The sequence below is a fragment of the Antennarius striatus genome, chromosome 13, assembly GCF_040054535.1.
Source record: "Antennarius striatus isolate MH-2024 chromosome 13, ASM4005453v1, whole genome shotgun sequence".
Lineage (NCBI taxonomy): Eukaryota > Metazoa > Chordata > Actinopteri > Lophiiformes > Antennariidae > Antennarius > Antennarius striatus.
Window position 1 is genome coordinate 8,994,936 of NC_090788.1, and position 15,234 is coordinate 9,010,169.

General features: G+C 40.0%; 3 protein-coding genes across 7 annotated transcripts in view; 2 read left to right on the forward strand and 1 right to left on the reverse strand.

Annotated features, from left to right (window-relative positions):
* Nucleotides 1–25: 25 nt before the first annotated feature.
* LOC137606290 (uncharacterized) lies at nt 26–2,306 on the forward strand. Of its 2 annotated transcripts, XM_068331487.1 has the most exons (5): nt 26–985; nt 1,057–1,104; nt 1,179–1,241; nt 1,365–1,488; nt 1,564–2,306. In XM_068331487.1, exons 1-5 carry the CDS (start codon nt 757–759, stop codon nt 1,700–1,702), a joined length of 603 nt encoding a protein of 200 aa, XP_068187588.1. In that variant the 5' UTR covers nt 26–756; the 3' UTR covers nt 1,703–2,306. The 2 variants fall into 2 exon arrangements, with proteins under 2 accessions (XP_068187588.1, XP_068187589.1); XM_068331488.1 differs by lacking the exon at nt 1,057–1,104 and having other exon boundaries at nt 1,564–2,302.
* A 178-nt stretch (nt 2,307–2,484) lies between these two features.
* On the reverse strand, nt 2,485–6,015 carry nlrc3l1 (NLR family, CARD domain containing 3-like 1). The gene is made up of 6 exons (XM_068331483.1): nt 5,769–6,015; nt 5,198–5,299; nt 5,004–5,081; nt 4,813–4,909; nt 4,479–4,719; nt 2,485–4,357 (listed from the first exon to the last, which is right to left on the reverse strand). Exons 1-6 carry the CDS (start codon nt 5,936–5,938, stop codon nt 2,796–2,798), a joined length of 2,250 nt encoding a protein of 749 aa, XP_068187584.1. The 5' UTR covers nt 5,939–6,015; the 3' UTR covers nt 2,485–2,795.
* Nucleotides 6,016–12,909: 6,894 nt separating this feature from the next.
* LOC137606120 (connector enhancer of kinase suppressor of ras 2-like) overlaps nt 12,910–15,234 on the forward strand; it is a 30,926-nt gene continuing 28,601 nt past the window's right edge. For all 4 annotated transcript variants that reach the window (XM_068331214.1, XM_068331215.1, XM_068331217.1 and 1 more), the window contains exon 1: nt 12,910–13,044. In XM_068331214.1, coding sequence (XP_068187315.1) covers nt 12,981–13,044 — 64 coding nt within the window. In that variant the 5' untranslated portion in view covers nt 12,910–12,980. The remainder of the gene's footprint in view (nt 13,045–15,234) is intronic.

The following is a 15,234-nucleotide window of genomic DNA, read 5'->3' on the forward strand; positions in this document are numbered from 1 at the left end:
CCCTGTGTAAAAATACATGTATCCAATGACTTCCTCTGGGGTTATTTCTGTCTGAGTCATCTGCCTCAGACTGACCCCATCCATTGACTTTAAGTGACACATGAGTTTCCAACACGCTGACAGTGATGCATCATTAAGAGGAAAAGCATGCTAATCGTTAAAATTTGGGAATCTTCAACAGCGCTTGCTAAGATGGAATCATGAATATTAGAGGAAGTTAAAAAGCCCTTGTTTTCACAGATTCTCATCTTTATCAACTGACAAGAGGTCATTTCTGTTCACACTCCAAAATAAGAACTGTCACAAAGTTTGTGCAATTTCAAGTGATGGAATATCACTGAGAATGTTCTAGAATCAGCTCACCTAAACTACAGAAACAGCTGCATGTAGTAATGAAGATGGTTTCCTTTGGTTTTTAAATGTTTTAATACACCGACACATTCTGAAGTGGCCTACTCCTTAATGCTGATCAAGACTACTAATATTTACAGTATCTTCCATTGGATGAAATGATAAATGACAATGACTAGGAGACTGTCATCCCATAATCAAGAGTAATGAAAGCTTTAATGTGATCAGATGTGATGATGTAGGTACTGGTCTTCATAATTACACCTGTCTGAAACCCCTCCGTTAACACAGACCAGATAAAAAAAAAGTTTCACTTTATGTCTTTGTAAGTTGAAGAGCTCATTTTATATTGGACGTGGACGTTTTATCCGTGTGAGCTGGAGGGTTTTGTTCACTGGATGACACATGTGGGATCACACTTCAGTGAACACGCTTGTTAGACGTCACAGTGTGTCAGCAGAGCGCATGAGAACACGAACGGAAATGTTTTTGAGGAAATCACCACGGAGTGGAACCCCTTGGTTTGTGAGGTATGTGGGCGAAAGGGAAGTTACTTTTATGTGTGTGTATAAAACCCAATCCCCGGTCAGCAGTGCTCTCAGACAAACTAAAATGAAGTCGTTTGTCATCGCAGGTACTTCCACACTGACACCAACACATATTCACTGTGTTATTGTTGATCATGACAGTATGTCTCTGCAACAGCTTTGGTATGTGCGTGTCTCTTCCTTCTACTTGCAGCTGGATATCCAGGTACATTATGTTTTGTAGGTGACAATTTATGTCTAAAATTAGAATTTTTGAGCCAACTTTTATTTATTCTTCAGTCTCTGATGGCGGCTCTCCCAGGATCGTCGGGCAACATCACGTCTACCTAAGGGCTCATGCAGGTAAAGCTTTTACTCAGACATATTTCCACGTGTCATTGCGTGATAGCTCCTTATTTTTGAAGATGGTTTAAGGTGTCCTGCGAATATGTCGAAGCTGTGCACTCATAGTACTGTGGTTTACAGGGGAGAAGTTGTTTCTGCGCTGTGACGCCTTCGCAAACGACGACATGACTCTCATCTATTGGCTGATCAACGGATCCTTCCCCGAAGACGCCCCGAGCAGCGACAGGATAGTGGAATCAGAAGAGTGAGTATTAAGCCTCATAACTTTGACATTTGTTCGTCATGAAAACATAATCACCTGAGCTGATGTTTGTTCCAGAACCACTTCGGAGGAGGGCGCAATCCTCCACAGGAGCTTGATGTTGAAGAGCATCAGAGCAGACGACTTCAACTCCACCTTCACCTGTGTTGTTCAAAACTCTGCTGGGATGGATCAAAAGCACCTGACCTTAATATAGACAAGTAGTGATCGGAATGTGGGAAATGAAAGAAAACTGAATTGCACTGATGTGAAAAGTGGAATAATCTGAGCTATTTTACATCTGCAAACTATTTCCTGCTAGAAAGGACACATCATATTCTGACTTTGTTGTTTATTATAATTCTGACTGGTAAGAATATATTTAATGCAAGTTGAAGAAAAACTTCTGCATCATTTTTAAATGGCTCTACTTCACAAAGGTCTACTATCTACACAAACAACGTAACTGCTTTCTACTGCTATGTGTACTGTTGAAATGCATTAAAATAAAATCCTGAATGAAAAAAGTCAGATAAAAAAAGTTACTCTAAAAATGTGTGGGGCACCGACAGCATCAACAGCATTACTGACAGGACTACAATGGTCTGAGTCCAGATTTGTTAAGGAAGCTGTGGCAGAAATCTTCATTTTTTGCCTTCTCCCTTCAGGGGTCGCCACAGCGAATCAGTTGTCTCCATCTAACCCTATCTTAGCATCCTCTTCTCTCAGACCAACTACCTTCATGTCCTCTTTCACTACATCCATAAACCTCATCTGTCATCTCCCTCTAGGCCTCCTGCCTGGCAGTTCAAAACTCATCCTGCTACCAAAATATTCTATAACTATACAGCTCCTTAATAAATTGGTAATGATGCTTAACACTATATTGTGATATAGTATAAAGTATATTTGACACTACATCATGATAGTGTCATTAGAGCCCACAAAATTATTTGAAGAAGTTTTTAGTGGCCACAAAAGCAATAATACATTTCAAAGATTTAGTGTGTCAACCACAAAATATATCACACAACACCCTTATAAACTACGTTCCCCCACACTTGTTTGGTACACCAGGAATAACTGAATTTACTTTTGTCTTTGAATTTAAACATTCTACGAGTCTTCATCCTACTGAAATTAAGAGCCTCTCTCTGACACACATGTGAAAGCTAGGAAAGATAACTGCAAAAAAAAAAAAAAAAGATGAACTCAAATTGTTGTTGTGGCTGTCAGATCTCCAGAACCAAAAGGACTTTTGGAACTGGTCACTTCATAAGAGTCAGATCCGTGGATGCCACCTCTGAGGCTCAGACACCCATCTCTTCCAGACAGTGATACAAATTGCGAGTCCTGTTTGGATATCGATTTTCTCTGATCCTCTTCCTGATAAATTTATTAGCATCTTCGATGAATGTTGGCCACTTTCCAGAAGAGGTGCAGAATGGTGTGAGGAGTTCTAGGTTAGAGTCAACAGCCATCCCAAACAGAAAACGCAGCAAAATGTCTAGTTTGCCATTGTCACACAGAAGGCTTCTGTCAACAGCACTCATGTAAAGGCCTATAGCCTTGTAACCCATCAACTTGTGGGTTATTTTCTTGTCAAAGACATTCTTCCCAAGGTTTCTGAAAGAGAGAAATGCATAAAGGGCAGCTAGGTACTCCTGCATAGTGGGGTGAATAAAGCTGAGAACTTTCTCTTGATACAAGACAAATGTCTTTGTGAGGTATTGTGTGCAGAGGCCACTGTTACTGACTGCCTCCACATCGCAGATTCCAGCCTGGTTCCAGTCCTCCTTTGTGATCTTAAACCGGTTTTGTTCCAGCATTTCGAAGGCCAATTTTCCAAGTTTCATTAGAAAGTCTCTTTCATTATATGGGCTGTGATCTGGAGCTCTAAATCTGCGAAGCTCCCGTGTGAGTGCAAGTAACAACTTTGTGTACATGTAGGTGATGCCTCGAGGCAGCTCTGCCCATAACCCCTGTTCCCTAAATAAACACTGATATTCCTTGGCAACCAACGAGCAAAACAATGGCAGGTGGCACATGATGCGGAGGGTTTTGGAAGAATTGACAAACGCAATAGCTCGGGCTGCTTGATCTTGGTCCTGAAATCTCTTCTTAAAGTATTCATCTTTTTCAGGATCACAGAAACCACAGATATCCACCATATTGTAATGAACATCCCAAGGAATGCAGTGTTTTACCTGTGGCCGAGAAAAGACCACAAACAGACTGTGGTAGAGCAACTTCCCTCTCAGGAGGTTGACCATGATAGCATCCAGATTAGAGGGTTTGGTGTAATCACTGAGAAAATCAGTTTCTTGAAAGTCAAGCTCCCCGTTGTACTCATCAAGACCGTCAAAGACAAACATTAACTTGCAGTCTTCACTTCTGTAATCCTCATCCCTGAGTTTTTTTGTTACTGGGTAGAGAGTGTGTATTATTTCCAATAAGGATATCTCAGAACTCTCAAACTGTCTGAGTTCTCTGAACGGCATTGGGAACAAGAAAGACACGTGTTGATGGGACCGTTCCTCAGTCCAATCGAGGACCAACTTTCTGAATGCCATAGACTTTCCTGTCCCTGCGATTCCAGTAATCAATAGAAAATTCAGGTTTGATTGCTTCAGCATTTCAGCGCTGAGAATATCCCTAGTAGAAAGCAGCTTGCTTGCTATCTGATTGCTGTCCAGTTTTCCTATTGTCATGACCTCATGGTCAATATTTGGGCCGTTGTCACATGTTGAAGTTATACAGGGATTAATGAAGACATCATGAAGGGGCCTCTTCTCTCCCTGCATGGCAGAATCCTCACATACGTCACTGTATGTCTTCTTCAGAGTTTCTCTTAAATCATGAAGAACTTCATCTGTAAAATATGTGCATAAAAAGAAGTGTAAGATTTCTCATTGTCATTATACTGGCCATTCCTTTTATTGAGACTGAATTAACAGTGATGAGACAATAATGTATATAATGAGCCATCTTACTTCTGACGCACAAAGTCTGAAGATAATTGAACAATCTCTTTTGACCAATTTCTTCAAGAAGGGTTTTGGTGATTTGCAAAGATTCCCCCAAGCTGTAACTCTCAAGGAGCTGATCCACAATGTCCACCACATCCATGCTTTGGGGAAGAATGTTGAATGACTGCTGGTGATGGTGCAATAGCATCATTTTGAATGTCTTCATGTCATCCTCAGGCAGCTTATCAAGGGTTTTACAAATAGCCTGAATCCAAAGGGTGATAAAATACAGCTTTTTCAACTTGGCAGCATTTTAATTACTTTTTTCAATATGGACCCAAAATGAATACAAACTGACCTTAAAAGTGAATGCCACTGTCAGAGAAGGATGACTGATCTCACTTTGGTCTGGTGTGTCAGAAAACTTGGAGACATTACTATCTTTGATTTTTACCCTGGAAAGGCAACGGTCACAAGTCAATATATGCACTGTCTATGCAATCACACACCCTAAAATGTATAAGTGCCTTGTCATGGAGTATTTCTTACTTTGAGGTTTGGTTTTCAGAGTCATCACTGTTGAAAGAGTAGCTACTAGAGAATGAATCTTCTCTTTCCAACTGGACCCTAAAACCAGAATGACAAACGCTTGGATTGTTATGCTTCAAGATGTCGTCACAATTTCCTTGGATGCAACAAAAGGAACAAAATAAATATTACAGGTGCTGATGACTGGTTTGTACCTTGTGGGGGATCTGTCTTCTTCATCCATGCTGTTTGAATTCTCCTCACTTGTCATTGACCAATAGCTTAGAGCTGGAGACGAGGCTTTTTCCATAAAATACCTGAAGGAATGGCAGAAAAACAGCTAGTCAATTGCCTGTTGGCCACATCACAGCTGTCAATACCACATGATAGATATGTTATTTGTGTAATTTTTGTCATGTAAGCACTTCCTAATGGTGAATCTTGGCCTGTGTGAGCTGGTGAGGTTACTGTTACACACTGCAAAAGAAATACACACTGATAGCACCTCCACCCTGCTGTATAGACCATCATCCAAAGATGCCCACATATTTGGATAAACCTGTTTGATTTTTGCTAATATTTCACAACTTTTCTTAAAGCCAAAGATAAAATAAATACATTTTAGATAGAGAAATTCATCATATTGAATAAGATTCACATGTAATTCATTTCACTTCGTAATGTACCATCTGGAGAAAGGAAGTGGCAAGATAGGATGTGTGTTTTTTGTTACTATCCTAGAAGGAAAAAGAAGATGCTGAGGGCTAACTGAGAAATTATCAGTACCACTGGCTGGTGTCCATTTGACCCAAGTCCAACGAGGGCCTTCTTTCAGGGATGTAGTACAGGCTGTCGTCATCATCGGGCAAACGCTGTCCTCTTTCTAACGCTTCAGCCCCAATGGAAGAGCTGCTTAGCAATGTGACACTCGCCTCCATTTCAGTGTCATCCATCATCTCGCGGGGGGGGGGGTTATCAGTTGGTGAAGTAATGGCAAACACATAAGTAATCTGTAATCTGCATCCCAAAATTGTTTCTGTACCGAAGAAGCACAAACATAAAATACAGCATTCAAGATTCTGCATCAGGTTATCTAACAAACTTTGCCAACAAACCTGGTTGCTTGTTTTGGATGCTTGCTCAGTTACTCACAGACTTAAGATATAGAAGAGAAAAATTAAGTAATGCAAAAAGCACAAATATAATCATTGAGCTAAATATACAGTACAGTAATATGAGCTCCGGCTCTAAGACAACTGTTTTCTTCTTCAACAATTTTGCTTTGTTAATTTTTTGTGATTGGTAGGAGGCCAGTCCACTAGGACTTAGCCTTGGGAGGGTGGCTGGTCCAAGCCCAAAATTCTTGAATGTGAACTGGTGGCAGGAGAGGCTGAGTGTGTGTGTGTGTGTGTGTGTGTGTGTGTGTGTGTGTGTGTGTGTGTGTGTGTGTGTGTGTGTGTGTGTGTGTGTGTGTGTGTGTGTGTGTGTGTGTGTGTGTGTGTGTGAGAGATTTAGACATCACATTTACTGTATTCATAAAAGTCAAATTACAAAATAATAACATTGACACAAAATCCAAAAGATTCACATAAAGAGGATTTTCAGTAGTATGGTGCTTTTTTTAATACACTGTTTTCTGAACAAAGAAACATCTAACTTTCTAACATTTGACAAACTAGAAAAAAATAAAGAGAGAGTCAGACAAACAGAGAGAGTGACCGTGTGTGTGTGTGTGTGTTTATTCTGGCCTGCATGTGTGTGTGTGTGTGTGTAATTCAAAAAGTATTAAATTAATTTCCACCATTAGGGTTTGAGAACAATTTTAACTTAAAATTTGTAGCTTTGTTTTGTGCACAGGAACCAAACGTCTCAATAAAACAAGCAAGTATTTAGAAAGCAAAAATATAGTTTGGTAAAAGAGTGAATGTGTTTTTTCCTTGTATCTAATCGTTTTGTAATCCCTTACATTTATGTCCTTTAATTCAGTTTTGCTGCGGTACCCTCAAATGATGTCATCTGCTGGAGATGATATGGACCTACACTCTTGTTAGGCTACAATCCTTTACACAGATACCACATTTATACTGGTTGTCATCTTTATAACAGGTGCTTTGTTCCATAAGATCCTACATATTACGGCCAAACACTGGAGTTAACTGATGACCCGCGATCCGATTAATAACAATTAGCTTCTGGGTCTGATCAATAATCTTTGTTTATTGATACGCTGCACAGGAATCGACACTTATAGTCATTTTGAAGGCCCATAAAACATAGACAAAAAATATCCCAAGCGGTCAACAGAAAGTTTCACCCTCACGTCATAACCAACAAGCAACCGGTGAAAAGAGGTGAGGGACATTTGTTGTTAACTACTGAGGGCACCCCCCGGTGCCACTCCTCTCACCACAATCCAGTACCCTCACATGCACCATCAGGCATACACATCAGTCCAACCCTCATGGATGGCTCCTACACTACAACAGTTTTAAATTCAGGATGGGCATCAATTCAGCATTTTCCCCTAATATCTGATTTTAGACATTAAATACTCCCAAACTTCATGGAGGTTTCCTGAAAAACAGGCTGAAATTACAAGGCATGACTGGATCCAGTTTTGCCAACAGAGAAAACTGGTTGGGCGAACAGAGGCAGTCACTGTACTGTACTTTCTATTTTAAAAATACATCAGAATGGTAACCTGGAAAGGCTATAACCCACAACTAAAGTAATAAAACTTTATGAATAAAGCAGAACATTACTTTTGTTATGTCAAAACATGTAATTTAAACACTTTACCGACAACATTAATGCTTTATATCTAACACACAGTCAGTGTACCTGATTCTGGGGTCAGTTCAGGAAGTCGAAGTTTCTTCTTCTGCTGTTAAATCGCACGTTACAAAAACACGACAGAGCAGCTGCTGCCATCTGCTGGCCAGATGGGTAAAACACACGGCACCTCGGCGAAAGAGGATCACAGAGGCTGTATGAACGGCTTCTAGTGTGTTCCTTACTAACTTTATCGGGTTATCTTCATTTAATCACTATTAAAAGAAAAAATGAATTAACAAAAACATGAGCAGAAATTTCAAGTCTTTCATCTGGTTTAAGTGAGGGCTCATTGCTTGATGGTCGAAACATTATTCCTTTTTATAAATTTGGCACACACGCAAGCCACACAGACGGGATAGTAATATTATTTTTCACCCAATATTCACACTTTTTTGTACAGGTGGGTTATATTTATAAGGGAGTGGTCAAGAGGTCAAGGCGGATGACCGCCCTCCAGAGCCGAGGTCCTGCCTGGAGTTTCTTCCTCGATGAGGGAGTTTTACCCCGCCAACGTCGCTTGTGCTTGCTCTGGAGGGCATTGTTGGCTTTCTATCTGTACAGCGCTTTGAAATATCTTCAGATGTGATTAAGCGCCATATAAATAAAAGTTGACTGATTGATTGATTGATTGATTATTGTTATTGAAGAATTATCAGATAAAATCTGACTATCAAAAATCTCTTGCATTACAGTGTTAGTCATTATTTCTGTGATGTTATGTTTATTAAAAAAAATCTTCAACGGCCACTCTCTGATTCCTCCCTGGAAAATTTACTGACTTGTGAGAAAATTCTATACACCTTTAATTTGAACACGTTGCTGCAAAAAATTGGACCAATACAGGCACACAACTCAAGGCCGGCGTCTAAATTATATCCATCTGCTATGTTGGCGCGTTTTATTATCTGATGTTTCACAAGTATGCTCGTTGGTAAACCCTGTTTATTGCTTTACATGAATTTTTTTCTGGCTGTATTTTCAACATACTACATACTTTATAAAGGTAATGACGGGATAAAACTTGATATCCTCGTTGAGCTTATTTGATTATTTATGAACATCGATGTACGTTGGATTGCTGGTCATTGTAGAAAATCAACTGTTCGAAAAACGTCATTTGATGATTAATATTTGGTTACGGAGAGTTTTACGATTTCTACCATCCTTGAGACATTGATTTCATTATTGATTGAGCGTCAATTGCGTGAATTTGCTCCTTTGCCGGACGTCCAATTGATGTACATTTCTAATTTATCATTAGACATTATTAAGTTGTTTAATGAATGAGAGATTCGTTAGACCTCATTAGAAAGAACTTTAGGAATGAAGAACAAAAACATGGCAGGTAAAGTCTTATAGAAACTTAGTGTACAGTATGCTGGTTATCAGTGTCTGTATCTTCTGTTGTATGGTGTAATAATCACTTTCTATGTATCGCAGTATTGTATTCATGCATTAAATGTAGGTTTGCACCCCGAGGTGTTTACCAATACAGAACGTGGAAATAGCGGGACGCGTGTCAGCATCCTTGTCTTATTAGTGATCGCTCCGCTGCGCTTTGTGTGATGGAGGCGTGAGCAGCGACAAAGACGGCAGAAGGAAACCGTGGTGTGTATGAGGGGCGAGCAGTGCCCCAAGGTTCAGCGTGGTGAAGGAATCCGTTTCTCTTGACTGGATTAGTGGCGTACGACGTGCTCACAATGCTTCTGCATGCTTCTGGAGAATTAATGGATCTTTTTTTTTTGCCCCATGCAGATCAGCTTTATTCATTGTTTAGCTTGCTTGCAGAAATAATGATGCAATTTGTTCAATTGTTTGTGTTCTAATATAAAAACAATGACTAAATAATAAATTTGTTCATTCATTCGTTTTCTGTATACTGTATGTATGTATGTATGTATGTATGTATGTATGTATGTATGTATGTATGTATGTATGTATGTATGTATGTATATATATATATATATATATATATATATATATATATATATATATATATATATATATATATATATATATATATATATATATATATATATATATATATATATATATATAAATAAAATGGATGCCGACTGTGTCTCATTCCAAGGATGCAATATGAGTAGTTTCACAGTGTCCATGTGTGGGACGCTAGTCAGGCATCATTCAATTTTTGCAGAATTAGAGTCCCACTGATTACATGAGCACAGTTGTATAACAGTGCACTATAAAACTGTCACCAATCTCCTATTTTCAGTGATTTAAAGTTAATGGTTGGTTTTATTCTATAACTAAGAAAGTTTGCAGCATCAAATCATTACCTTTGAGTTTAGGCTGTAGAGCTGTCATCAAAATTTTAAACTAGACTAATGAATGGTAATGATTTTCTATGGGTGAGTGGATTGAAGGTGTGAACAGCTGTATCAGCAGCATAGCTGAGTGCTCTAAATAGTTTATCCCACATACTGTACCTGCTGTACCCACACACAGATTAAAGACAGAACAGCACATGAGAGCTGAGAACATGAGTCCTGCATAATTCAGAGTAATGAATGCACAAAAATTTAAAGTGGTTCAGAACAACATGGAACACCGCAACAGCACCTTCAGTAATAAATAATTATATGACTATGATTTGTTGTCCTTGTTTTCATACATGAACCCAGTGATTTGAAATTGCACAAATGAAGCTTGGAGGAAAAAGTAAAATAAAATTAATACAAAACTCCTCCTATATTTGTGTGTATTGTGATCACCTGTGCTAATGTTACTGACGCTGTTGTTGTTTTGTTGTTGCCCTGAGTTCTGTCTACGCGTGTGTTGAGCTGTGCGTCAGTTCACAAAACTTGGAGGGGTGTGTGAAAGTGTGTAAATGAGCGGTGAGCGGGAGTTTGCTGAAGAGTCCTGGTGTGAGGATTGTTGAGGCTGGAGGCCGAATAAAGGCCGCTAAAGAGAGTGTCGTGAGTGTCATCCTTGTCGGTCATTAGACAACACAAGGGGTGTTACAGTATTTTTTTCCATTGTCTGAATAAGTGAGACATGTTCTCTCTTAGTGTTCGAATTTCTTCTCCAAAATGGTTATGTTGTTATATTCAGAGACTCTATTTTAAACCATTTTGGTTTAATTCCACAGCCATAACTGACAAAGAGATATGGGCAGATATTCACAAATAGGAACTTCCTTGTTCAATAACTTGTTCATGAAATACTGTATTGCCAAAACACATACCATGCCTCCTTAGTACTGGAGTAAGGTACACAATTTCCTGTCTGTCCGTCCGTCCGTCTGTCCCTCCCTCCATCCATCTATCCATCTATCTATAATAGTGTCGTTCTTATAATAGAGCCTATCTATAGATAGATAGGCTCTATCTATAATAGAGCCTTTCTTTCAGCTGGACAAACAAAACTGGTCATAATGTAGCTGACAATATGCAAGGACTGTCTACGAAGTGCAAAACCAAATAAATAAATAATATTTTTACAAGTAAGTAAATAATAAGTAAGTAGTTAAGTAAGTGAGTAAATATATATATATATATTTATACACACAGTATAAATATATATACACACACACACACACACACACACACACACACACACACACACACACACACACACACACACACACACACACACACACACACACACACACATATATATATATACACACACACATAGATAATTAACTATCTATCCGAATAAATGAAGTATCCCCACCTATATATTTGAATAACTTCACTTGAAATTCTCACACTGTCACCAACTCCACCCATTACCTGTCAATCAAGCATCCAGCCAATCACGGCGCATACACCACAAGGAATCATGTGAACAATATGGCGTAAGACATCTACTACGTTAGCAGAAGAAATAACTATACATGGACTTCCCAGTTAACAGAATTTTAGAGTGTCATAACTGTTCCCACAATTTTTATGTTTTTGAGCAGAGAGTCCAAACAGCAGGAACGACACAGAAAACGGCAACGAATTCTGAGTGAAACTATCTGGCTAGCACGAACAGTCTGTGCAGCTCTGGTTTCCGTTTGAAATGGGAAAATTGATGTAGTATCCAAAATGCCCCTCGGGCATCTGACAAAGATGGCCGGTCTTTAAGTAACCTGGAAGATGAGAGGCGACACAGCTTCAGGTTTTCCAATGAGTCCAGTTGATCTCCCATGGCCTGCATGAGCAAGAATCTCCACAGACATCACATGCTAACATATGCCAGCAAACAAATCATACGCTGAATCACACAAGATATTGTGACATGGTGAAAAGGGGCATGTGAGTCAAAATTGTAATGACTCATGAGTTTGGTCATGACATTCTACTTCTTCATTTTGTTTTCTGAAATTTTAATTTATACTATAATCACATTAAAAAAAAAATTTTTTTTTTGCATTTTTGCCTGTTTCAGCAATAACTGGGAAATATTGGTATTTTAAAATAATTTCAATTAGTTATAAAGTGTATTTTACATTTAATACATTATACACTCATAAAAGTTTATGTGTACTAATTTCTGCTCTTTTCTTGCCTGAACTGTTGGTACTACAGTTCGGCTCTTATTCTAATCCAAGTCCCGTGTGGGCGTCATTAATTCGCATGAAGACTCATCCCCACTAAGGCTCCTGCTTCCTCCGTGTGGCACTAATCGCCCCTCATAGCCTCACTTCTCACGGTGAGGGCTGTGACTCCATGTCTGTTCATGAGGGAGGATGCTCAGAGCCGACCCAGCCTTCCCAGACGCAAGTATTGAGTGACAGTCTTTGCGTTGTTCTCCTCTGTTCTGAATGGTACTGGGATGTGTTTTAGAAGGAGGGGAGGGCAGGGGGGGGGGAGATTGGGCAGCAGCGACCCACCAACCTCACCGCCACTGAGCCTGACATGAATGGCAAGTAAAAAGAGCTCTTTCAAGCGAGCAAATAGCACAGGAATGTGCGTAAGTCTGCTGGGCTGCGCTCCGGCTTCTGGAAGGGACATTTTGGATCCGCCTCGTTTTGTTTGTAAACACCTAGCAGGGAAGAATTTAGATATAAATTCATTTTTATTTTTTATTTTAAATTATCCTTCGTCATTATTTTAATTTCAATCCCAGGGGGGAGGGACTGTTTTTGTGAGGAGCGTTTTTTTTCCCCCCCCCTCTTGACACCCGTGAACAAGACAAACTTCTTCCATGGCACTGGTTATGGAGCCTGTCAGCAAGTGGAGCTCCAGTCAGGTGGTTGACTGGATGAAAGGTAAGCTTCATGCGCGATGAGAGACACACAGAACCCGGTGGTTCCTTCCTTTGGCCATATTGCAGTGAATATAGTGTTGCGCTTCGAGCCCAAATGCCAGAGCAGAACAAAAACACCTGCTGAGTCTCGGGTGGAATCGACTTGCAGCTTCCTAAACCATTTAATAACATCGTTTAATCGATTTTGTGGCGTAGTTTCAACGTCAAGGCGACTTCAGCCCATTTCCAAACAAATTCAAAACGTTGGAACCCTCTATTGTGTCCTGCGGAGGTTGTTGGTGACGCGCAGGATGCTGGAGATCACAGCAGTAACCCTGCGCATTGGACCTGTGTTCACATCAGGGATTTTTAAATGAATGACCAAGGTTTATGTGTGCAGTGTCGGTAAACAGTTGATTTTCAGTCGTGAGTATTCACAGCTGACTTACAAACCTTCATGACTGTCTTAACTAGTTTTATAGCAGAGAACCTCACACTGAAACCAGATGTGAGGTTCATCCATTAAGACACAAACAAGCTCTGACTTCATGCTTCCAGGCATCACAGCGATTTAATGTCACAGCAGCTACAGTCATGTATTAGGTTTAAATTGAATTAGTTTCAAAGGCAAACAGATAAGCTCCAGCTTGTTGATGAAGCACCAGAAACAAAGCATCCAAGTTAAGCCTTAGAAAACAGAATAAATTAAACACTAACATCATTTGGTTTGGATAAGGAAGACTGTCTGGTTGAGACGGGAGATAAAGGACTCAAAACAAACCCACAACTCATTAGACGTGCAGTGGTCTGTTTGCACAACAAACTAATCAATGCAATTACTATCCTGTATGTGCAAAACGTGAAGAGAGATGCTGAACTCAGTTGAGATCATCCAGAGTGTTTATTTGTTTGTTTGTTTGTTTGTTACAGTCATTATTTCTGCATTGTTTTGCAGAGCTATGTGCTCACGTGTCAGGCACAGCCCCTCAGAGACGTTATGGATGAAACCTACACATCCATCTTTACAGCCCTAATACCCCCCCACACACACATATACACACACACACCATCACCACACACACATACATAGATGCAGTGCCTTAGTCATAATTCTTAGCCTGAAGGCCTTTTTCTGCTGGCTCAGACGTATTATGATTGCAGAGATCAGACCTCTTTGAGTCTGAGCTGTGTGTCACAAATTTCACCTGAATCTAACGCTTCGTATCAAATCGGATGCTTTTGGGCCCGGTAATCTGTGACCTCATGGAGGATTTTTTACAGACAAGTGAGACACGAGGTGTGGGAAGGAAAGACAGAATCACCACAATAGTTCACATGAGCTCTGAGATGATTGGCAAGGAAGTTGGATTCACAAGTGAGAAATGTGGGCAGCGAGATGCAGAGATTGGCTGTGAGAGATGACTCTTCTGTGTCCCACATCTGACAAGTGGAGCAGAGACAATTCTGTGCCCGGAGCCCACTAATGGTAATTTAAAGTGAGGGAAGGAGTGGGACTGAGGGAAAGGAAGCGGGGTGAGAAGGGTGGTGGGGTGGGTGGGTTGGGGGGGATTCATTCTGGTCACACAGCCATTCTTAGCTCTGCAACGTTTTGTCATTAGCATTCACGGTTCCTTTATTAGTATAGTGCCTTGTGATGTCACCAGGGGCCAAGTAGGGGTAGCCTGTGACCTCACAACCCCTCTCTCTACCCCCTGTTAATGTTTTGTGTGGGCAATACGTTCTATTCCCAGTTGCAACAAAGACTCCATCACAAAGAGAAAAGAATTCCAGCATTGACTGAAATTTTCGTCTTGACATGCTGATGGTAGCTGTGGAAACACATATCATAGGTGTTTTTTTTCTTTTTGGAAAGTGTTGTTTTTATGAATCTGCAGCTGTTTGCGGCATAAAACTAATGTAGGATTAATGTAATCTCCAGCGTGAATTAATGTAATTCATGTTATGGGAAGTACAACATATATCTTTGAGTTTTGTCTGCGTTGGACTCATGTCCTCATCTGATGGACACCATGACAGTAATTGTTGACAAGTCAGATTAGCATAAATCTACAATAACAATGTTAACAGCCTTAAATATCTGTTTTACCTCACATCAGCAGTGGATTATCCACAGCAGAGTGGAGATCAGAATGTAGTGGTGCTTTGCTTTTAATTTCTCTTCAGTGATAATCTGACCCGTGCATAAAGGCAC